This window comes from Megalobrama amblycephala, linkage group LG21 (assembly GCF_018812025.1).
Source record: "Megalobrama amblycephala isolate DHTTF-2021 linkage group LG21, ASM1881202v1, whole genome shotgun sequence".
NCBI classification, from domain to species: Eukaryota; Metazoa; Chordata; class Actinopteri; order Cypriniformes; family Xenocyprididae; genus Megalobrama; species Megalobrama amblycephala.
The window spans coordinates 2988692-3014711 of NC_063064.1; the positions used below are offsets into that span (position 1 = coordinate 2988692).

Below are 26020 nucleotides of genomic sequence, written 5' to 3' on the forward strand. Positions count from 1 at the left end.
AGATCGATTTAAGAATATCATATTAAATGCTGGATGGCTTGTGTTGATAAATGGCATGCAATTCAATTTTAAAACATATTGTATGATGGAGAAAATTCTGTATTACTGTTACTAAAAATAAAGCTGCATCTGATTATGCTATGTTAACTACTTGACAAAATAGTGTTTTTCTCTGAGACTCGCAAAAAATCAAGAAAATTAGATTTAAACAATAAGACTAAACTTGTTGAGCTATATAACAACGATTAGTTTATTGTCTATAAATGTAACCAAACAGTTGTTCCCTTGTCTATTAAAACATGTAAATATTAAAGCGTCTTTGGTGTTTCCATGGTTTCTACAAAATAAAAGCGGAAACCGAGGGTAACGCGGGTATGACGCAATTGACAGGCGACTCCTCACACATCCCGGAGCCTTGGTTAAAATTGCAATTTTCTCACGATTTACAAATAGTTGGAAACATTTGGGATATTGTAAGTATTCAGGTGAACAAAATATATAACACTGCCTAGTGTTTTTGGATATTTTACTGCAAAAATCTTACATGTTGCACCTTTAATTTACTGTTGATAACATTAGTTAATACACTGTGAAATAAAATGAACAAAATGAACAAACAATCAACTGCTGTATTTTTATTAACTAACGTTAACAAAGATTAAATACAGTCTCAAATATAGTAACAAATGTATTGCTTGTGGTTAGTTCATGTTATCAACTAATGTTAACAAATGAACCTTTTTGTAAAGTGTTACCGTTTTTTAATATAAAGAATATCTTTATTTTTACAGCTTCAGATTCACTATTTAAATAATAATCCCTGTGAGGGTTTATCCTGAATAATTGTTTCAACTTACAGGTTTTCCAAAGGAAATAATTTTGCATACAGCATATTTTAGTCTTCTATTTTCCTTAAGAAAACTAGAGAATCATTCAAAAACTGAAGTGATCATTAAAAAGAAAGGATTTCCAAATACTTTATTTATAAACAATAAGATTGATTAGATAATCTTCTATACAGAACAGAGAGTCAAAAATAAACCGAACAGGAAAAGATCTAAAAAGACAGTGGGTGGAGACGACAATCAAGACATGTTCAGCAGAGAGCAGGTTTTTAGCCCAGTAAAGTGGAGAAGAAGAGTGTTTGATCAGGATGTGCTGAAGCTCACAGCGCTGCCTTCACATGCTCAATGAGAAACTCAGCAGCACACTGGATCACTCTTTAAAAGTGCTTTCATTCAGGACATTACCTAAGGACAAGACCTGAACCAAGATCAGACAAATGTCAGAGGTGAGTTTATGGGATGGTGATGCGATTTACCCTCAATCTGATCCAATTTTGGTTTTTAAACACATGTATTGCAACTCTGTAAAGTGTAAATCAGCATTTTTTATTTTTTTTTTTTTGAATAATGATCATATTGCATATTTTTAGCATATATCAAGAGGGTTTAAATCATGAAATGTCATTTATAATAGTAGTACTGCAAGGGAATAGTCACCAGCTTCAAACCAAACTCAATGATACAGCTACAGCAAGCGAGGTCCTGAAACCATATAGTTAAATCATATTTATATCTGAATACTGAGAACAACAGTTTGAGAGTTTCATTTTTTCACATTAAACACAATAACTCAGCAGCAGGAAGTGCAGTTTCAGGATGTGCCTGTTTCCTCCTGTTCCTCCCCTCAGAACAAAAGGGTGCAGAAAACAACAACACCCATATTGTTTTATATGGCATCTTCATGAGTTTGTTTTGATGTATGAAGAAAAACAACTGATATTTTGTTCAATATTAAACACATTATTTGGATTCTTTCTGGCTGTCAAATATTAGTGCAACTTTCACAGTGAATGTTTTGAACTACTCCTATGATACAATAATCACTTTTAAAGAGGACATATAGGGCTATATATGACTATAGGGGCTATAATCAGGTGCATCTACCAACCCAGAAAACGTGAAAAGGGACAACCCAGTAACTTTGATTTGGCAAGCCTTTCTCTGCAAGCATATGAAAAAATGAGCCACTCAGATTTCGCTCCCCTTGAGACGTAGAAAAGGGATCTTATTATAATATTACCACCCCTTAATCAAGTTTTCACACATGGCGCCATCATTTTGTTTTCGCAAGCAAAAACTGTACTAAGGCCATGGCAAAAGTTCGAGCAAAGCATTCTGTTCATTCGTTGGCTGCACAGACGAGCACAGAACACTAGTATTTAGAATTTCATTAGCTTGGAAAAGGATTGCTAAAAAAATGAGCAATATTTTGGAAAAAATGTGATGCGATTTGGGAAAACTCGTCGAATGTCGCGATGGAACGTTTTCAGTAAAGTCAAAAAATAGGTTGAATGTCATTTTTTTTGTCAAAATTGGGTTTTCATTAAATTATTATTCTATAACATCTTGTCTATCATCTCTGAAAATATCTTGGCAAAATTCTCTTGAGAAGGCGAACACAAGAGAACAACAGAGCTATGTTCTAATTATGTGTTTATTAGAGGTTGAATTCAAATCCAATACTGCCAAACTGCCCATAATACTTCTGAATAGGATGTGTACTTCATAAAATGTATGAAAATATGGAAATATATGGTTTAGATCACTCAAATAAACGGAGGCGCCCTTAAATGATCAGTAGGGGAGAGTGGGGTAAGATGAGCCAGTGGGTAAGTTGACCCACCCCCTGTATCTTGGCAACCGTACCATTTTATCATCATGTGATCATATATTTTAGAACCACCCATCATTTCTGCCAGATTGTGAAAAGGAGAAGCACATGTGAAGAGTGGAAGTCACTTATTTCTTTTAAAAACTGTTTTTGGCTTGTCAAAGTAAAATTTTAGATGTAATGGCTGTTTCATCAAAGCAAATTTGTACAGGTCTAAAACTATTTATGATGCATATTGGTGATTTATCAACGTATATAAGTCTTTTAGCTAAATATTATTCTGAATTGGTAAGCTAGCTAGCTTTTCCTAAAATGGCAGCTATGGGGCAAAGTGAGCCAAATGCTGTGAGGTAAATTGAGCCAGCATTTTAACTTACCCCACCATAAGGCAATGTATCTAAGTTGAATGTGAAGTATAAACTAGTGTCATTTCAATGTAATATTACGCAACTGGTTTAGTTTATCTTTATTTTCGTGTTTATTTGATAGGAACAGTGTACAAGCACACCAAATCCTTCTCTGATACGAACCAGAGGATGTTTAATCATATATATCTTTCTACCTGTAATCTCTAATGGCCTAACATGGTCGACATTGCAGAAAAACTACCATGTCAAAAACCTTTTGACTAAAATGTTTAGTTTCAGTGACATTTATTCATTCTTATTTAGTTTTTATTTAATTTTACTCAACAAACTCTCTGTTTAGTATGTTTATGGGAAGGTTACATCTTTGATGTTCAACATATTATTTCAGAAATGCAAACAATTAAAGATATTGAAATTTCAACTTAATTTGGTTGGTTTTATGTTGTTTAATTTAGCTTTTGAAAAAGAAATATCTGTAAAATATTCTTACAAAGAATATTTGTAAAAGGAAATTTGATTATTAAATTAGTTTTTAAAATAGGTACATTATCTTTAAAATTTCACATGGGTTTGATTCAGATTCAGTTAGATGGTCCGTTTACACCCACCTACTGACTTGGCTCAACTTACCCCTAACCTGGGGTAAATTGATCCAGAGGAACACTTTTTTATAAGAAGGCATATTTTTAGATCCCTTTGTCATAGATGTATTCTGATAGTTTAAAATGATAGGAAACATCCTGAAATTACTTTAAATACTTTCTTTGTACTTCTGCCTCATTTTCCCTTATCTTGAGGACCACGTAAGTAAAAAATGACTCATCTTACCCCACTCTCCCCTAATGGAGCTTGGATGTCATCTAGTGAAAAAGTATGGTACTGCGCCCAAACAAAATCTTACTGAAAGCTCATTTTTGAAATATATCAACCTAAAATTTGGAATATTGACATTTTTGGCTTTGATTTTCTTGCAGTTTAAGAGTAAAACATGTTTTTACATTTTCATAAACTTAAACTTCTCTATATTTTTTTTATTTCACTCTCCTAATTAATTTCACTTCTACAATAATCCAACAAGTGTCTTCTTTAAAACAAGACCAACAAGGTCTATATTCCAAAGCATTCTTGAATTACAACCATTTAATGTTTGGATAGGTCATTTTTCATGTCTACGTGAAAAAGGGGGGTAACAGTTAATTAAACCTGTTTTTCTCAGAATTCCGTTCCTGAAAATCAGAGCGATCAGTCGACTTCAGATAACCATAACTTTTGTTACAGACAAGCTCTGAAAGAAGTAACAGATTTGGAAAGGCTCCAATCCAACTTTCATAACGCTACTGAAACCTGTGATAGGTAAAGTTTCACCATGCGATGGGTTTTCGCAGATCACATCACAAATATTAAACCATTCACAGCATTTGGTTGCAATCATAAACGTTAGCCTGGTGTGTATGGCTCTGTTTGAGAAACAGGTATGCTATGTATAGTGGGCATCCATATTTTTCTGGCTATCACCAGACCAAGCTCAATTTAAAACTGAACACTGGTCCTTGGGAGTATGCTATGTATTTTCTATTGCAGAAGAGGTGTGATCAACAAGCATTATTCACGCAATTGGATAGTCCTTCAACCAATCAGATCAACGATCCGCGTGACGTACTTTGCAGAGCGACGCGAAAACTCCAGACAGGTTTAGTTTGTATTGGTTTGTAGCATTGATCAGCGGTTTGCAGAAGCAGCAATGGTATTGAGCGATTTTTGCAGGTTGTGCAAAAAAAACATGAAAGTGAGTGGTATTTACACCCCTCGAGCGATTTGTTTCCTAAACTAAAGAAGTCATTCAGCGTTGTCGAGAGGTTAAAAGGAATTGGATTGATGGTCGTGCGAGAGACGGGTAGACGTCATCGTGTTATACCCGCCAATAGCAAGCAAGGTGGATAAGCCAGTCTGTGATTGGTTCCCACAAAAGTGTAACAGAAGCAGTAGAAATGAATGTACGGGTTTCCAGACTGAGTTCAAATTGCCGACAGATCAGGCTGGGTTTACCCAGTCTACATCCATATGGGTTTTGCAAAAAGATGAACATGACGGCACATGCTAGTCGATGAGTTGAATCAACTCCACAGCAACTACATAAATTTATCTACTAACCATTCAGAAACGTCCAGTTTCATTCTAAAAGTTGTAACTTCTTCCTGAGTCTCTCCATCAGTGTCGACTCCGGTTTGAACAATGTAAGGCTGAACACCGTTACTGACAATCCTCATTTTGGCTGCGTGAGATTCTCCAGCTTTGTTGTTCTTGAGCTGTTAAAGCTCCGCCCTCTTCTGGAAAGGGGGCGGGAGCAGTAGCTCATTTGCATTTAAAGGGACACACACAAAAACGCAGTATTGTTGGTCACACCCAAATGGGGCAAATTTGACAAGCTATAATAAATGATCTGTAGGATATTTTGAGCTGAAACTTCACAGACACATTGTGGGGACACCAGAGACTTATCTTGTAAAAGGGGCATTATGGGTCCCCTTTAAATGTCATTGAATTTACTTCTGAGAAAGCTCTAGCATTGTTTGTTTGCAGATGCTACTAGGATTCTATTGGATGAAAGTGTTTAAACTACTACTGGATAGTTTCATCCTGCCTAACCCAACCTAGCTCAATTCTGATCTGAAGTAAAGACTGGTTTTGCACATTATTTCACATAAGTGACACATTCCAGCAGAGATCGGACAGTCTGGTGTCAGCGGACTCTGAACTGGCGCAGTGTGAGACGGAGGTGAGCACTTTACTGCAGATCATTTCTGAGCTCAACAGGAAGATGGACTCCCTACAAATACCACGGTAATACCTGTCTCAAACAATTGCAAACTATGTATTTTTGCTCTAACAAGTACACTATGTGAAAAGGTCTGTGTTCTCACAGAGAGTTGAAAGCGTCCGAGGGTCAAGCGCGGGTCAGTGGGTGCGTCCCGCAGCAGGGCTTGAGATCTCCGGCCTGCAGCCTCACGGCGGTGGACGCTGGCACGGCATCTGTGGAGCCCAAGACCAAGAATGTCTGCAGGGACTCAGAAGGCACGTTCTGTTTATACAATGCCTCGTCGTCAATCACAGTAAATGCTGTGTCAGAACGGACAGCCTGCTATTTACTGCACTATTGGTCCTGCCAGACTTTTGTTTAAAAATGCAAAACTACTTATTAAACTTTAATTTTAAAGTTTCCACATGCAAGTACAGTACGTCTTTCTAAATCAAGACTCCTGAGAATTTGTATGATTTTTTTTTTAGTTGGGAGGAAAAATAAAAATGAAAAACTTAAAGTAAAAAGTAAAAAATCTATGAGTTGTTCATAATCAACTAAAAAGTTATTATTACAGTTAATATTAATAATAATACATACATATATACTTTTGTTGTTTTAATTATAATATTTAAATGAAATAATTTTAATAAAATTATTTTCATAAAGAATTCTAGGAATTCACTAATTATTAATGTTCAAAACAATTAGTGGTATTTTGCCACATTTCCTTTTGATTCTTTTTTTGTAAGAATGAATATGGATAAATTTGGGAGAAAAACTAATAATAATAGGAATGAATGTAATGGAATGCAAACATCTAAAAGTGTATTATTATGATTAATAATAATAATTAATAATAAAACTTATTAATCATAATTGTCAAACTTCATTCAACATAATTTGCTACATTTTTCCTCACAACTTCATCCAAATTCATTCTTACAAAAAAACTCAAAAAGAAATCAAAAGAACATAACACTAAAAATAAAAAAACGTTTTGAATTTTATTCGTAATGTTATTGTATCATTAGGCCTATTATTAATATAATAATAAAAATTATACAATAATAATAACTTTCTAAAGAATAAAGTACATAATAATAATGACAATAATTTTATTATTTTAATAATAAAATAATAATAATCAAAAACATTTAGAAATTTGACTAATAACAACAATAAGTATTATTATTGTCAACATTATTAGTGGTTTTGCCACACTTTCTTTATATATATATATACAGTACAGTCCAAAAGTTTGAAACCACTAAGATTTTTAATGTTTTTAAAAAGAAGTTTCGTCTGCTCACCAAGGCTACATTTATTTAATTAAAAATACAGTAAAAACAGTAATATTGTGAAATATTATTACAATTTAAAATAACTGTTTTCTATTTGAATATATTTGACAAAGTAATTTATTCCTGTGATGCAAAGCTGAATTTTCAGCATCATTACTCCAGTCTTCAGTGTCACATGATCCTTCAGAAATCATTCTAATATGCTGATCTGCTGCTCAAGAAACATTTAATGTGTACAATTGTACAAAATATTTGTGTACAATATTTTTTTTCAGGATTATTTGATGAATAGAAAGTTCAAAAGAACAGTGTTTATCTGAAATCTAATCTTTTGTAACATTATAAATGTCTTTACTGCCACTTTTGATTGATTTAATGCATCCTTGCTGAATAAAAGTATTCATTTCTTTAATTTCTTTTCAAAAAAATAAAAATAAAAATTCTTACTGACCCCAAACTTTTGAACGGTAGTGTATAATGCTACAGAAGCTTTGTATTTCAGATAAATGCTGTTCTTTTGAACTTTCTATTCATCAAGGAATCCTGAAAAAAAAAAGTACACAACTGTTTTCAACATTGAAAATAATCATAAATGTTTCTTGAGCAGCAAATCAGCATATTAGAATGATTTCTGAAGGATCATGTGACACTGAAGACTGGAGTAACGATGCTGAAAATTCAGCTTTGCATCACAGGAATAAATTACTTTGTGAAATATATTCAAATAGAAAACAGTTATTTTAAATTGTAATAATATTTCACAATATTACTGTTTTTTACTGTATTTTTAATTAAATAAATGTAGCCTTGGTGAGCAGACGAAACTTCTTTTAAAAACATTAAAAATCTTAGTGGTTCCAAACTTTTGGACTGTACTGTATATATATATATATATATATATATATATATATATATATATATATATATATATATATATATATATATATATATATGAGTCTTTGTATTTGATTTATTAACTGTAATGTGGATATAGCAATAACTTGGAAATTTACATAAAAAGAAAAATACAAAAAACGAAATCACAGTTTTCCCGCAGGGGGCAGCAGTGAGCTTTGGATCGAGCTGCAGAAGGTTCTCTCTGCTATTGAGACCTCTAGCGGTCAGGGGAGGAAGATGCTCAGGCTGCAAACTCAGAATGCTGAGACAATCCAGGCCAAGCATCTCTCTGCAGCCCGGGAGAGCTGGGTTCAGGCCACACAGGTGCTCATCTAGCCTCCCACTGTAGGATATTGTATGTACTGTACTGCATCTGAACATCTTCCAGCTCTGATCTCTGTAATCTGCTCCAGGTGCTGGAGGAGATGGAGAGCGATTTGGGGATCTCATACCCCTCTGCTCTGCCCCCTGATGAGAAGACGTCAGTATCAGCGGGATGTTCTCTCACTGTACAAACACAATCAAGACCTCAACACCTCCTTGAAGAGCCGTCAGGAAGAGCTTATAGATGCTGAAGGAATGTTGATGGATCTTGAGGACGAGAAAAAGTGGCTACAGGAAAAGGTTGATTGGGATATTCCTAAATCAATCACTAATAGAGCAATTTTTATATTTTAGAGCAATACCATTAATAGAAATATAGTGAATATATTAAAAATATATGATTTCATATACAGTTATATTAAAATAACTTTCAATATTGAAAGTTCATATGCGACTGAAACATTATTTTAAATACTGTATATCAGTAGCACACCTCAAAGTAATATTATAATTACTAATAAGTTAAAAAGTCTAGGTAATTTGATGAAATAATGTTCATTACGCATTCAGTCGTTTAATTATATTTTTCTAACTTGTGTTGCTGAACTCGTCTTTTGGCAGTTAGTGGACCTGAAGAGGAAGTGGCTGTATGGAGTGAGTCGTTCTCCTCCTGTAAGTCCATCATTGTCCTCTAGTCGAACTTCAAGCCCTTGCTTTTCCTCTCCTCCATATCCTGGATCCCCTCTGCTGTCCCGCAAACTACCTGGCTCCAGGCCGGACTCCCCTTCATCTCCCTGCACCGTTGACTCTGTGCTTCAGGCTGAGATTGAAAAGCTGCAGAGGTGAGAGATTAACAGCTTTATTCATTTATGCTGACCTGTTGATTTCATTCCTCCTCTCTCTGGTCATTAGACTAATAAATCTCAAAAAATATAATACAAAATATATAAGAATGGCATTTTGGATGTTTGTTAACTAATTGGTGAGGTGTTCTCAATTCAATAAATTCAACGAAAGTTTATTTCGGTCCTCACAGACAATTTTTCATAATAAATTAAAAATATACACAATAAACAAAAAAGGTGTAGGCTGAAGCCTTTGCTTATTATGCCTACCCTTTGTATATACAGTGGTGTGAAAAAGTGTTTGCCCCCTTCCTGATTTTTTGCATGTTTGTCACACTTTAATGTTTCAGATCATCAAACAAATTTAAATATGAATCAAAGATAAAACACAACATGCAGTTTTTAAATTATTGTTTTTATTATGAAGGGGAAACAAAATCCAAACCCACATGGCCCTGTGTGAAAAAGTTCTTACCCCCTGCTGTTAAAACATAACTTGACTGTGATTTATCACACCTGAGTTCAGTTTCTCTAGCCACACCCAGGCCTGATTACTGCCACACCTGTTCGCAATCAAGAAATCACTTAAATAGGACCTCCCTGACAAAGTGAAGTAGACCAAAAGATCCTCAAAAGCTACACATCATGTTGAGATCCAAAGAAATTCAGGAACAAATGAGAAAGAAAGTAATTGAGATCTATCAGTCTGGAAAAGGTTATAAAGCCATTTCTAAAGCTTTGGGAATCCAGCGAACCACAGTGAGAGCCATTATCCACAAATGACGAAAACATGGAACAGTGGTGAACCTTCCCGAGAGTGGCCAGCCAACCAAAATTGCCTCAAGAGCGCAGCGACGACTCATCCAAGAGGTCACAAAAGACCCCACAACAACATCCAAAGAACTGCAGGCCTCACTTGCCTCAGTTAAGGTCAGTGTTCATGACTCCATCATAAGAAAGAGACTGGGCAAAAATGGCCTGCATGGCAGAGTTCCAAGACGAAAACCGCTACTGAGCAAAAGAACATAAAGGCTCATCTCAGTTTTGCCAGAAAACATCTTGATGATCCCCAAGACTTTTGGGAAAATACTCTGTGGACTGACGAGACAAAGGTTGAACATTTTGGAAAGTGTGTCCCATTACATCTGGCGTAAAAGTAGCATTTCAGCATTTCAGAAAAAGAATATCATACCAACAGTAAAATATGGTGGTGGTAGAGTGATGGTCTGGGGCTGTTTTGCTGCTTCAGGACCTGGAAGACTTGCTGTGATAAATGGAACCATGAATTCTGCTGTCTACCAAAAAATCCTGAAGGACAATGTCCGGCCATCTGTTCGTGACCTCAAGCTGAAGTGAACTTGGGTTCTGCAGTAGGATAATGATCCAAAACACACCAGCAAGTCCACCTCTGAATAGCTGAAGAAAAACAAAATGAAGACTTTGGAGTGGCCTAGTCAAAGTCCTGACCTCAATCCCATTGAGATGCTGTGGCATGACCTTAAAAAGGCGGTTCATGCTCGAAAACTCTCCAATGTGGCTGAATTACAGCAATTCTGCAAAGATGAGTGGGCTGAAATTCCTCCACAGCGCTGTAACAGACTCATTGCAAGTTATCGCAAACGCTTGATTGCAGTTGTTGCTGCCAAGGGTGGCCCAACCAGTTATTAGGTTTAGGGGGCAAGCACTTTTCCACACAGGGCCATGTGGGTTTGGATTTTGTTTTCCCTTCATAATAAAAACCTTTATTTAAAAACTACATATTGTGTTTACTTGTGTTATCTTTGATTAACATTTAAATTTGTTTGATGATCTGAAACATTAAAGTGCGACAAACATGCAAAAAAATAAAAAATCAGTAAGGGGGCAAACACTTTTTCACACCACTGTATTTATCTAAGTGCTCTCTTTTCACTGGATTTGATTCATATATATATATAAAAAAAACAAAAAAAACAGATAGACTTTTCCCAAAATGTACATACATAACAACAAAGGTACACATTCCAGCCATTAATACAACAGTTTATTATATATGTGTATTACATACACATATTGATGTAATTATTTATCACCTTATTTTTAAACATTTTCAAACAACTACACATTTTTAATCCTTTGTCACAATCAATCCTTTGTCCTTTATTTTTATAGTAGTTCTTGTCCTTATTTTTTAAACATTCCCCTTAGTTTATACTGATTTTCTCTTATTTCGAACAGCCTCTACAATTTGGAAGTAAATTAATATATACTTTATATGTACAGTGTAAAAATCAACTAAATCAACAAATTTTAAAAGCATGTAATTTAATAGATAATATATTTGTTGGTTCGTAATAGTCAACCCCTTTTACAATCTTTATTGCTGTCTTTTGTAAGGTATATATTGGATTTATGTTAGTTTTATATGTATGACCTCCACACAGTAAGTAATGTATGGAACTATGAGCGAACAATACAACATATATATGAGTTTTCATTCAAAATATGTTTTGTTCTATTTAATATTGCAATAGATTGACATTTTTGTTTTTACAATATTTAGATGTGGTTTCCAGCATAATTTAACTCTTTCTATGTCCTCATTATTATTCATAATTTTAGCTTTAGCTTTACATAATTTCAGCGTTTACTTTGCCGATTACTAAATATTATGAAGTTTGTTCTTACTTAAAGGTGCCCTCGAATGAAAAATTGAATTTATCTTGGCATAGTTAAATAACAAGAGTTCAGTACATGGAAATGACATACAGTGAGTTTCAAACTCCATTGTTTCCTCCTTCTTATATAAATCTCATTTGTTTAAAAGACCTCCGAAGAACAGGCGAATCTCAACATAAGACTGACTGTTACGTAACAGTCGGGATCATTAATATGTACGCCCCCAATATTTACATATGCCAGCCCACGTTTCCAACATTATAAAAGGCATTAGACAAGGGCAGCCAGTATTAACGTCTGGATCTGTGCACAACCAAATCATCAGACTAGGTAAGCAAGCAAGAACAATAGCGAAAAATGGCAGATGGAGCAATAATAACTGACATGATCCATGATATCATGATATTTTTAGTGATATTTGTAAATTGTCTTTCTAAATGTTTCATTAGCATGTTGCTAATGTACTGTTAAATGTGGTTAAAGTTACCATCGTTTCTTACTGTATTCACGGAGACAAGAGCCGTCGCTATTTTCATTTGTAAACACTTGCAGTCTGTATAATTCATAAACACAACTTCATTCTTTATAAATCTCTCCAACAGTGTAGCATTATCCGTTAGCCACGGAGCACTATCAAACTCATTCAAAATCAGAAGTAAACAATATAACAGTATACAATACTCACATAATCCGACGCATACATGCCGCATGCATGACGAACACTTTGTAAAGATCCATTTTGAGGGTTATATTAGCTGTGTAAACTTTGTTAAGGCACTGTTTAAGGCAAGCGCGAGCCCTGTGGGCGGAGAGCACGAGATTTAAAGGGGCCGCAGCATAAAATCTGCGCGTTTATAATGATGCCCCAAAATAGGCAGTTAAAAAAATGAATAAAAAAAAATCTATGGGGTATTTTGAGCTGAAACTTCACAGACACATTCAGGGGACACCTTAGACTTATATTACATCTTTTAAAAACATAATCTAGGGCACTTTTAAATTCACTAAAAGAATCTCTTCTACGAGTTTCACCACTGCCATTGAGGTTGACCTCTTTGCTCTAAAGCCATACTGATGTTTACTCAATAAATTGTGTTTTTCCATAAAATTATCAAGCTTGTGCAAAAATAATTTCTATACATTTTTTGAAAACTGGGAAAGCAGAGAAATTGGTCTGTAATTGGAAAAAAGATGTCTATCTCATTTAAAAAAAAAATTGGATAGTCTACTTTCGCAGTACTCTTTTTAATTATACTGTTATTTACTTTCCATGTTGCTTGAGTATTACTCATATCTCGCCAATAGTTTATGATAATAGTCCTTTTTACTAAATCTTATAACACTTATTCATTTATTTTGATATATTTTTTCATTGTTTTCAGCTTGTTTTGTTCTAATTATTATAAATGTCCTATATAATGCATTTTTCTTTTTATATGCCTTTTCTATCCCCTTAGTCCATGGCTTGTCATCATTTTTGCGCTTAGAAAATTGTAAAGAAGAGGCTATGCGGTTGCTAGTGTGTTCTGGATTTCTGTAAAAACCATTACTAATGGTTAAGTGATTTTAGCATGTTGCTGTGTGATTGCTAGGCTGTCCTGGATGGTTACTAGAGTAATTTCTCACTGTCAGAAGACTTTATGTTGTTCTGGTCGCTACACAGGGATTGATTCCCACCTTTATTTTTAGAGTATGGGATTTGTTTGCCTTTTTTATTGTCTGCCCAGCTAAAATCTTACATTTAAAAAAAAAAAAAAATCAAAACAATTTGCACACCTCTTCTCAAGAAGATAAATAATTTGAGATTCCATTCATATTTTCACCATAAATATGTATTTAATGTGATGAAATGGAAGTAGACACATGCATTGTGATGTACATCCGAGTGAAACGGATTATAGAAAAAAACGTGAATGCGAGCTTGTAGTCAATTGAATGAACGTTATTATGACATTTTAATTAAGAATTACAAGGTAAAAAAAAAAAAACATACATCATGGATGCATTTAGAAAACAGATAGGGTGATTTTTTTTTTATTTCTTGCCACATAACAGCTTAATACTTAGAGTTAAGGTGTTGGTAAAATAGCGAGGCACTAATTATTGGATAATGTTCGAAATGCTGGAACTGACAGGTGTGTTTTGTTTGAGCAGGTGTCTGGAGCGACTGAAAGCTCGGAACGAGCGTCTGAATGCCGCACTGGTCAGGAGGAAAGGAGAATCAGAGCAGCTGAGCATGAGTCTTAGCCGACAGGAGGCAGACAGCTCGGCTCTACACATGGCTCTGGCATACTGGTGTGCTGCTGTCTTCACCTCTGTCTCACACTGCAGGATCCTAAAATTGCCACTGATCCAGGATCAGGGCTTAGTCACTTTTACATATTACGATTGCTTCTAAAACTGATCCTGAAACTATTTCCTTGACTCTTTTTAATATTGTAAACCTTGAACTTTGGCCCCTAAGATTGGCATGGGGAGCGTGTGTGCGAGGGTGGTATGCTGATAATGGCTCTTTGATTGACAGTGAGGAGTGTGAGGAGGCATACAGTGACCTACTATCCCTGTGCGAAGCCAGAAAACAACAGAACGCAGGTGCTTCACACTCTTTGAGTTACAGCGCATGTGACACATAAACACATTAATATACACCCACACACAGACACACATACAAATAGTGTTTTTTTTTTTTTCTTACAGAAAACATGAGCACACCACAGCCTGACCTTTCAAAGTTAACAGAGGAGAAGTCGGGCAAAGGCGAGTCATCCTCCAGTCCACCAGAGGGCACTGCTGAGACTAGACCAAACAGGTTGTTGCATCATTTACAATCTCTTAAAGGCACAATATGTGCGATTTTTGGATTAAAATATCTGAAAACCACAAGAACAGTTATATACTTTGTTGACTTGTGTACTTGCATTATGCCAAATGTTTCAAAGAATGTTTAAATCCAGAAAAATAAGCAATTTTAACCAGGACACGGACCATGTCCGTGCGTCGCCTATAAATCAAACCCGAGTTACCCTCGGTTTCCGGTTTTATTTTGTAGAAACCATGGAAACACCAAAGATGCTTTAATATATTATGTGTTTTATTAGACAAGTGTTTGGATACATTCATTGACAGAAATCTAATCATGTTATATAGCTCAACACAGTCTTATTATTTAAATCTCGTTTTCTTGATTTACTGCGAGTATCATGTTTTACCATGCCTAAATTTGATCTAGCTTACTGCAGTGTGCAACAAAAGTCTCATAGTAGCCGCCGAGTGAACGCTCAGAGTAGCGTTATAACAACTTTTAACACACAAATGCATCTAATATGATAAACAGCGCTGCGTTACCCCACATACACGTGACTGGAAGAAGCGGAAACACTCATCTGCGGCATAATAAAAGTTCCACTGCTCCCGAGGCGTGTATCACGCTCCAGCAGCCTTGTTCTGCCCCAGTGGCTTTCAGTTAATGTTAATGATGCATAAACCTGAGAAAATGAGATCCAGCAAAGATTATGTCAGAGGTCAAATTTGAATAAGGAATAACAAATGTATTAATTAAAAATTATAGAGAGAAACAAATTAATTAATAGTTAGTATTGTATCTAACAGATGAAGATAAAGATCAGAATATGGAGAAAGAAGGAACAAAATTAAGAGATTTGCAGAATGAAATGAGAGGTAGAAGAGAAGAAGCAGAAGCAGACAGAAGTAGAAGACGCTGAAGAGATGCGAGAAGCAAAAAGAGCAAAGGAAAAGCGAAGGAAATCTAAACTATCAAAGACCCAGTCCTTTTTATACCATAAGCATAGGAAAACTTACATCCCACTCAAACTTATGTTTTGGTCTAATAAGAAAAGGTCAAACAGATTTATCCATTATGTCATAGTTGGGGTAAAGGTTAGGTCAGGTTGACTTGTCAAATGTCAAAGATAGATGAAAATAGATACAAAAGGGGTTGTTTTGACACCCTTAAGGGAATTTTGCAGATCTTACATTATCACGTCTGAAGAAATGGAAACAGACATATTTGATATAAAGGTACAAGATCAAATGAATTCAAACTAATTTTGGCAGGTGTCCAATATCTACCCACAAACGTGTCAACATGACCTGTCACAATGAAACACTTTGAAGAACAATTGAATATAACAAGCATACATACTCTTAAATATAAAATAAGAATAAGCATAAAAGGTACAATAAAGAGTAAATACTTGAAAATATGATGAGGATTAATGTATGGAGTAGGGGTACATGAATATATGAAATCAAAAGTAATATTGATAAACCATAAACCATAACTTATTAACATAAAATATGAATAAAATGAATGAATATGAATATTGACCATTTTGGATCCACTAGTTAATAAATCTTTAATACATTAGCTCATCCATGAATATGATTTCTGCCCGAGTCTCATCGGATTCTTTTCCACCTTCTGTAGACGTGAAGACAACACCTCCCATGATTCCGCGAAATCAAGGCGTCGTCGAGCTACGACTTTGTTTTTAATAAGCGACTTCTAGCTTTGAAAATTACATATTGTGCCTTTAAGGTGCTGTCACATTTACGGTTGCTCGACGAAATTATAATAATTTTAATGGGAATCAACAAAATGAAGAATTTCTCCTGAAGGACTTGCGATGGTGAAGACATTTTAGCAACAAAACAAAATGAAAAATCCACAATGGACGAGGTACTCATGGTGGCACTGAGCAGTTTGTATCGCACTACACTTCAATATTATAAAATAATCAAAAAACAAGGCTTGGAAAGAAGTTATTTAGGGTTTGTTTGACTAGTAGAATTGCTTTAGATGTTTATTTTGGCATTCTATTCTGTATTTATCACATCTGGTCCCACTTTCATTCGCCTGTGAAATTTCATCAAGAATGGTAATGTGACTGCACCTTTAGACACACGGCCTCAACTAGTGCATTAGATGTGTATTTGAGGTTATGCAACGATACACTGTCAGAAAAGATGTGCAAAATGTGTACCGTTTAGGGGTACAACAGCTTGTCACTGGGGAACTATGCTTAATAGGACAACTTTGTACCTTATCAACTCCTAAAAGGTGCATTTCAGTACCTTAGAGTAGTGATATATACGCTTAAGTTATGAACTTAGGGGTAAGTAAGGTACAGAAATGCTGTTGAGCACCTAAAGGTACAAGTTTGGAACATTTCTGACTGTGTATGTTGCATTTGCATGTTCTTGATGTCCACAAGACTAGAGTGTCCCATCTGACATTTTAGCTTTCAGAAACGTGCTGTATTTTGTCACCCAAGTATGGACTCAGATGTGGATCTTAAAAGCATAGGGTGGCATTTGGGACAAGGCTTTAGTCAGACAGAGACATCCAAGCCTGCATCTCAGTTCGCTTACTATCTGTCCCATGTAGTATGCAAGATTAAGATTAGTGCATTCAAAATAATAGGTTGTATCCCATTTCCATACTTCTGCCATAATCATTAAAAATAAGTACTATGCAGTATATAGGAAAGTACATACATTTGAGTTGGAATTGTATATGAGTGTTGGGACATAACATGTCATGAAATTTAACTTTGATATGACAGTGGTCTTTGCCACATTATGTAATTTTTTGTGTGTGTATGTCAACTTTAGCATCTAACTAAGTTCATTGTTTTTTTTTGTTTGTTTTTTGTTTTTACACAACTTTAAGCTTATTTTAAAATTTAAACAAAGTCAAAATGTTAACCATTTTTATCCCTCTGTTTCTATAGTGTAGTACATTGATAAATATCTTGGTAATCTATTTGTGCACCTTTGGCATACTATTTTCAATAATGGAAATCTGTATGCAGATTGAATCTGAGTGCAAGCATCTCACCAAAGCTCTAGTCTAATTTTCAGTCCTAATTAGATTAATTACAATGGCTTAAAATGCAATTACCTTCCCAAACCAATTCAATCAATCCACTTATTTTGGTCTGATAATGAAACAGACGTCATCTTAGATCTAAAAAGCCTCTCTCTCTTTTTCTGTGTGTTCCAGCTTGTCGGAGCAGGAGTTTAAGGGCAAGGCTGGTGTAATTCTCCAGAGGATCGCCAGGCTAAAGCAGGACAGGGCCGCTATGTGTATCCCGCAGCGGGGCAAATCAGGAGAGGGAAAGATCAGTCCCGACACTGGCACGCTTGCAGGGGTCAGAAGTCGCACCAGTTCATTTTCCAAAAACACCAAAGAGGAGAAAGCGGCTCTATTATATGAGTTGGTGACAGTCAGGGTGGGCAATTTTGAAAAGTTCACCCCTACTTTCTATATTCAGAACAAGTTTTATACTTAATACACTGCTCAAAAAAATTAAATGAACACTTTGAAAACACATCAGATCTCAATAGGGAAAAATATCATGCTGGATATCTATACTGATATGGACTGGGTAATGTGTTAGGAACAAAAGTATACCACACTGTTTGATGGAAATTAAAATTATTAACCTACAGAGGACTGAATTCAAAGACACCCCGAAAATCAAAGTGAAAAAATGATGTAGCAGGCTAGTCCATTTTGCTGAAATTTCATTGCAGCAACTCAAAATGGTACTCAGTAGCGTGTATGGCCTGACAACCTTGGGGCATGCTCCTAATGAGGCGACGGATGGTGTCCTGGGGTATTTCCTCCCAGATCTGGACCAGGGCATCACTGAGGTCCTGGACAGTCTGAGGTGCAACCTGTCGGATGGACCGAAACATAATATCCCAGAGTTGTTCTATTGGATTTAGGTCAGGCAGGCGTGGGAGCCATTCAATGGTGTCAATTCCTTCATCCTCCAGGAACTGCCTGCATACTCTCGCCACATGAGGCCGGGCATTGTCATGCACCAGGAGGAACCCAGGACCCACTGCACCAGCGTAGGGTCTGACAATGGGTCCAAGGATTTCATCCCGATACCTAATTGCAGTCAGGGTGCCGTTGTCTAGCCTGTAGAGGTCTGTGCGTCCCTCTATGGATATGCCTCTCCAGACCATCACTGACCCACCACCAAACCTGTCATGCTGAACAATGTCACAGGCAGCATAATGTTCTCCACGGCTTCTCCAGACCCCTTCATGTCTGTCACATGTGGTCAGGGTGAACCTGCTCTCATCTGTGAAAAGCACAGGGCACCAGTGGTGGACCTGCCAATTCTGGTGTTCAATGGCAAATGCCAATCGAGCTCCACGGTGCCGGGCAGTGAGCACAGGGCCCACTGGAGGATGTCGGGTCCTCAGGCCACCCTCATGAAGTCTGTTTCTGATTGTTTGGTCAGAGACATTCACACCAGTGGCCTGCTGGAGGTCATTTTGTAGGGCTCTGGCAGTGCTGTTCCTCCTTGCACAAAGGAGCAGACACCGGTCCTGCTGATGGGTTAAGGACCTTCTACAGCCCTGTCCAACTCTCCTGGAATCTCCTTCATGCTTTTGGAGGAGTTGGACTGCCTGTGCAACCTCTGTAGGGTCCAGGTATCGCCTCATGCTACCAGTAGTGACACTGACCCTAGCCAAATGCAAAACTAGTGAAAAACAGTAGGAAAGATGAGTAGGGAAAAAATGTCAGTGGCCTCCACCTTTCAAACCAATCTGTTTTGGAGGTCGTCTCATTGTTGCCCATCTAGTGCACCTGTTATTAATTTCATTAACACCAAAGCAGCTGAAACTGATTAACAACCCCCTCTGCTACTTAACTGACCAGATCAATATCCCAAGAGTTTAACTGACTTGATGCCATTCTCTGATTAAAAAGTGTTCATTCATTTTTTTTGAGCAGTGTATATACAGTATGTTATGAATGTGATGCAATGCAGTAACTTGATTTAATTTTACACAGGAGGAGATGTCAGAGATGCGTGGAAATCTCCGGCTCCTGGAAAAAGAGCGGCGGTGTTTGGACCTGGTGCTGATGGTCCAGAGTGCCCAAGATTCTGCTGGTGCTCTGATCCTGGACAGTCTGCGAGATGAGCTGGGCGAGAGGAGAGCCACCCAGCAGGTGCTTTGAAATGTGTGACCTCATATAAGTAATAATCCGAATTACCTAAAAACGTATTAGCCTGCACAATGTGATATCTTCACCCCTGACTGTTTAGGACAGGGGTTTCCAATCCAACTCCAGGAGGGCCACTTTCCTGCAGGGTTTAGCTTTAAGTGTCCTGCCTGGAAGTTTCTAGTGATCCCGAAGACCTCGATTAGCTTGTCCAGGTGTGTTTAATTAGACCTAGAGCTAAATTCTGCTGGAAGGTGGCCCCCTCTGGTTTATGTTTGCATGGTCTCAAAATGCCATATCTTCTGGGTAATACCAGCTTATGTTTAAAGAAGAGACTGGAAGAGTTTGGTTTGTGTTGTTGACATCTCGAGAAGACGCTGTTTTCAGCGCTGCAAATCCACTTTGTATGCCCTTCAAAAGGATGAGGACTCACACTGGAATTTATATGAAAAAAAGCTATGCCAATGTTCATATCACTGTGTATCAAGTGCTGAGGAAACCTTCGGAGCTGAAATTCAGATATGGTAATAGGCGTAATAATTAGACTCTTTAAGAAATAAGGTGATGCTGCAATGTATATTATGAGAAAAAGTGACCTTGGATGCATGTATTTTTTACTTTGGATGCATGTAAACCTATTGTAGGAGACCTTCAAAACAAAATTAGGAACCTTTAAAAGAGCATAATAGGGGCACTTTAACACTTCAGCCCCTCTGCCACTGAAATATTGATGTTACAGTTAGTCTTTCAATTAGGAATCTGTAGAGTTAATTTGTCAATAGAAGGTTGGTCCAACTGATCGAGGTGAATTTGTATGAACTGGTTCGCTAACTGCCACTTCATGTGTTGAACTACCAGATGCTGCATCTCTTTGAAATTCAATGTAAAAAAATAAATAAATAACGCAAGAGAAAAAGTGACATACCTGGTCTCGGTTGTAGAGAATTGCTGAAAATCTGGCAAAAATAGAAGCTGGAGAGGGAATTCCCGGTCCTCGCAATCACTCTATCCTAAGAGAACTACAAGCAGCATTGCAAAGGTGGGAAAAAACATCATAACGCATAAAAACTCACACAGTTCATGAAAAGAACAAGAACAAGAAGACATAATACTTAACCTGTGGATACGGTGCTTCCTGTTGCAGGGAGCAATCACTGAGGAAGCGAGTGGCGGCTTTACGCGAGTCACTGGACTCAGCGCTCACAGACAGCACCACTCAGAGGACGATCAACAGAGAGGAGATTGCACGTCTCTCCCGCTACTACAAGTAACCCAAAACCACATTAACTTTACATCACTATCATTATCATTAGCATAATAACTAGAGTATCTGCAGTCACATGACTTGTCATAGTAACAACTAATATAGTTACATGATCACACAATTTACAACAAGAAGGTCTAATATACCTAGAATACCTAGAGCAGAGGTGTCCAACCCTGTTCCTGGAGAGCTGCCTTCCTGCAGAGTTCAGCTCCAACCCCTATCAAACACACCTGAACCAGCTATCAAGGTGTTCAGGGTTACTTGAGCAGGGCTTGGAACTGAAGTCTCTCTCCAGGAGCTGACTTGGAGAAAACTATCCGTTAAATCTATCTGAAAGTCCTAAAACCTTCACTAACATTCTGACTAGTGATGCACCAATACCGATACCAGTATCCGATACTGCGCTCGGTTATTTGTGGTCGTACTCATTAAAATGCCAGCAACCAATACCATGTAGTGTGTATAGTACAGTGCTTGTGACAAAGAAACACTGACAACAGAGCAAACTAAGAGCAGAATGGATATATCAGAGAATGTTGTCTATGAAGTAAATGTGTTGAATTAATAGAATGCTAAAGAAATTAAAGGTGCCCTAAAATTAAAAATTGAATTTATCTTGGCATAGTTAAATAACAAGAGTTCAGACTGTATGACATACAGTGAGTCTAAAACTCCATTGTTTCCTCCTTTGTATGTAAATCTCATTTGTTTAAAAGACCTCTTGAAAAACAGGCGAATCTCAACATAACACAGACTGTTACGTAACAGTCGGGAATCATTAATATGTACGCCCCCAATATTTGCATATGCCAGCTCCATGTTCAAGGCATTAGACAAGGGCAGTCAGTATTAACGTCTGGATCTGTGCACAGCTGAATCATCAGACTAGGTAAGCAAGCCAAGGACAATAGCGAAAAATGGCAGATGGAGCAATAATAACTGACATGATCCATGATAACATGATATTTTTAGTGATATTTGTAAACTTGTCTTTCTAAATGTTTCGTTAGCATGTTGTTAATGTACTGTTAAATGTGGTTAAAATTACCATTGTTTCTTACTGTATTCACGGAGACAAGACTGTCGTTATTTTAATTTTTAAACACTTGCAGTCTGTATAATTCATGAACACAACTTCATTCTTTATAAATCTCTCCAACAGTGTGTAATGTTAGCTTTAGCCACGGAGCACCATCAAACTCATTCAGAATCAAATGTAAACATCCAAATAAATACCATACTCACATAATCCGATGTATGCATGCAGCATGCATGACGAACACTTTGTAAAGATCCATTTTGAGGGTTATATTAGCTGTGTGAACTTTGTTTATGCAATGATAGGGTCGAGAGCTCGGGAGGGGGTGGAGAGCGCGAGCAATTAAAGGGGCCGCAGCCTGAATCGGCGCATTTCTAATGATGCCCCAAAATAGGCAGTTAAAAAAATTAATTAAAAAAAAACTATGGGGTATTTTGAGCTGAAACTTCACAGACACATTCAGGGGACACCTTAGACTTATATTACATCTTGTAAAAAAATGTTCGATGGCACCTTTAAATAAGTCTTTAGTAGCTTTCTGGGCATTGAAAGTGTTAATTATCTAAAAGGAAGGCGTAGGACATAGTGTAAGCGTTTTGAACTGCGAGAGGCGTTACACTTTCTTTGTAAGTTGAATATGGAAGGCGGTCTGGCGGAAGCTAGATATTTTGTCCCCTTGGAATTATAAGTTTCTATCTGCATTCTGAGCAGTTTTGAGATATTGAGCTTCAAAGTTTTTGCATTCCAGTGGACTTTGTAGATAGAACCTTTTATTTTCTAAATAAAAAGTCCCAAAATGTACACAACATTAAAAACATCACATAATGTAAGTAAATTGTCACAGAATAAGAATATGTGAATAACTCAATTTTGACAAAATGTCAGATAGAACCTTATAATTCCAAGGGGACACTTTTACTGTATAACAGGGGTCATCAACTATATTTGTCCAAGGGCCAGAATTTTTCTCTGCAGACACTGTAAGGGCCAGATACTCGTAATATAAAATAAAATTCGAATTGTATCCTAATATGTTATTATTTGATATACTAATTCTAATTCCAAATGTATTTTATTTTTTACATATTACCTGTACTGCAGCAAGCCACCAGGGGGCGATAGCGATATTTTAGGCTTCATATTTGTGAGGCTGTCAAGCTGTCCATCACTGTCACGCAATTGTGCGCAAATCCCAGGCAAGGAAAATTTTGACATTTGTGAAAAAATGAGCACGTGAAACAATAAAAGATGTTCAATGAGAGCAACGCGTTTATCGTCATTCTTGACTGAAGGCAGGCTATGGCACAAGCTACTTTTCAGAATGGTTTTTTTTTTCATTAGATTTAAAAATAAACAAATATGGAACGGACCCGAATATTCAAATATTCGTTCGGTGGGTTGGTATTCGATTTGAAAATTTGACATTCGAATATTTTTTTCTTTTTATTTTTTGCACACCTGGGATCCCCCGCGAAACGATTCTCATTCCCCCTTGAATAAGGCCGGCGACACACTGGCTGCGTGAGCGTCTCAGCTGCGTGGCGTGTCCGTTTTTATTTCGGCTCCCATATTTAACAGGTTGGAGTTTGCACACTGAGACACGCGTCTCAGGCGCGCTCGAGCCACGCGGAAAACGCGTGCATGCTAGAAATAGAACCGACGCGTGTTCCAGCAACGGGAGTGTTCAGAACAGCGGAGTTTGTATGGACCGAAGTGCATGTCTGAGCTCGTGTTTTGTTGCTTTGACATTGTGGAAAATACAATAATAGAAACAAAATGTATTAGCATTTTTACCCGTTATTATCAATCTAAATTAATCTCGTTTTTAATTTAACTTAATTTCGTTTTTCTTTATTTAAATTTCATTTTTCTTTATTTAAATTTCGTTTTTTCTTTATTTAAATTTCGTTTTTGTTTATATAAATTTCGTTTTTTCTTTATTTAAATTTCGTTTTTTCTTTATTTAAATTTAGTTTTTCTTTATTTAAATCTACCCTTACTGTGCCAATTTGTTAGTCAGAAAAATATTAGACTACCTTAAAAGTATTGCTTAATTTAACAGACCTGTGTGTGTGCGTTTTATATCACTAGTGCAGTGTCCGTTCTCGGAGCATAAGCCCTGCCCGCATGAGGTGCGCCGCTTCCCGCTCGCGCTGTTCTGACTGTAGTTTACTAAAAGTTTATTAATTCTGAATGTGTCGCGTCTCGCGTGTCCATCTATATTGCACCAAATGCGACACTGCACTGCCTTGTGAAGTCGATTGGATGAACGGTTCTCGAAATAATAAAAATGCAAACGGACATACAGACACAGATTCCTGCCTTTATTAGAGAGAAAAATATGTTCAGCCCCTCTCTCCGAAGAGTCGATGTTCATTACTACCGAAGCTTCGAAGCTCAAAAAATGGTATTTGGACCAGCCCTAAACTTTTTTCCTCTTACAAGGCTATTCCTGAATTCAGTATTATTCTGGGGGCCGGATGGAAATCTCTGGCGGGCCGGATTTGGCCCGCGGGCCGCCAGTTGACGTTGCATGCTGTATAACTTGTTAAATATGGATATTTTTCTTACACAAATGCATCGCTTTGATTCAGAAGGCCTTTATTAACCCCCCGGAGCTGTGTAAAGTACATTTATGATGAATGGATGCACTTTCTTGAGCTACAAACTCGTTGATCCCGTTCACTGCCATTAAAAAGCTTGGACACATCAAGATATTTATTAATATAACTCCGATTGTGTTAATCAGAAAGAAGAAAGTCATAGCTTGAGGTTGAGTAATTGAGCTTGGGGTAATTTTCATTTTAAAGTGAACTAATCCTTTAAAATGATATGTGTTCAGCTAAATGTCAACCACACATGTATTCGAATGCTAGGATCAATCACAAACATTTTTTTTTTCAACAGTAAAGTCTTAAGCACTTACAGAAGCTCTCGAAAGAAGCACCAGGAGCAGCTGTGGCAACTGGAGAAGCAAATTGCAGTCATGAACGAACGTCACTCTACCAAGGAAGCTGAGCTAAGTGCCACACTGGAAGCTATGGAGTGGAGGAAAGAGGAGACCATACTCTGAAAGACTCTCCAGCACAATTCTTAGCGTCATTTTACTGACGAAAGCTAATGCTAAGTGCAATTTGAGTAAGACTTTGGGTAATGATTGTCTTATACTGGGCATAATCCACTGTACTCCAAAGAAATAAAATTGCCTCTAAAATTGTTGCCAAGGATGTGCACTTTAAAGGTTATTCTTTTGCTTAGATATTATGTATAATTTGGTAAAATGTAAAGCCTTGCACATTTTATTGATGCATGATGAGTATGTGCATTTTTTAACTTTTTATCACCACCACAAAAGTGCAATTTTATTATGTGCAAAAAAAGCTTTACTTGCATTTTTATAACACTATGCTGTAAGTGTGTCCCATCAGGTAATCAAAAGTTCTACACACACTTGCAGTCTTCACACCCACTTGAACTCTTGGGCTAAAAATGGGAAATACGTCATGTAAGTAGTCAAGTGCAAAGACAAGTGTGGGTATTGGGACAGGCCATCTTTATAGGCCACTGATATAACTGAGCTCTCTATCATCATGTGACAACATCATTAAAAATATATTTGTATTATTCAGTATTATTAATTTCTTTAGGTGTACGACTATATGTCTATAAAAAATGCATTTTGTTTTTTTTTAATAATTTATATTTATTAAAGTTTTTGACAGTTTAAAAACTTTTGTGAACTGGTAGTTTTCTGTATAAAAGCAGACAACAACTCCAACAATAGGTGTATGCACATTAGAAAAACACTATGTCAGCTTTGTTCATCTTACAATTCACAAATGCACTGACAGAGAT

At 36.7% G+C, this 26020-nt stretch overlaps 1 protein-coding gene across 1 annotated transcript; it reads left to right on the plus strand.

Moving 5' to 3' along the window:
• Positions 1-1050: 1050 nt before the first annotated feature.
• ushbp1 (Usher syndrome 1C binding protein 1) lies at positions 1051-25384 on the plus strand. Its single transcript, XM_048172823.1, is given in 15 exon segments — positions 1051-1291; positions 5767-5885; positions 5968-6116; positions 8203-8366; positions 8456-8518; positions 8520-8666; positions 8988-9208; positions 14024-14164; positions 14394-14461; positions 14567-14678; positions 17895-18123; positions 19707-19865; positions 20801-20898; positions 21004-21126; positions 25073-25384. Coding segments are annotated over 15 exon segments (1968 nt in total). The 5' UTR covers positions 1051-1282; the 3' UTR covers positions 25239-25384.
• The last annotated feature ends 636 nt before the right edge of the window (positions 25385-26020 follow it).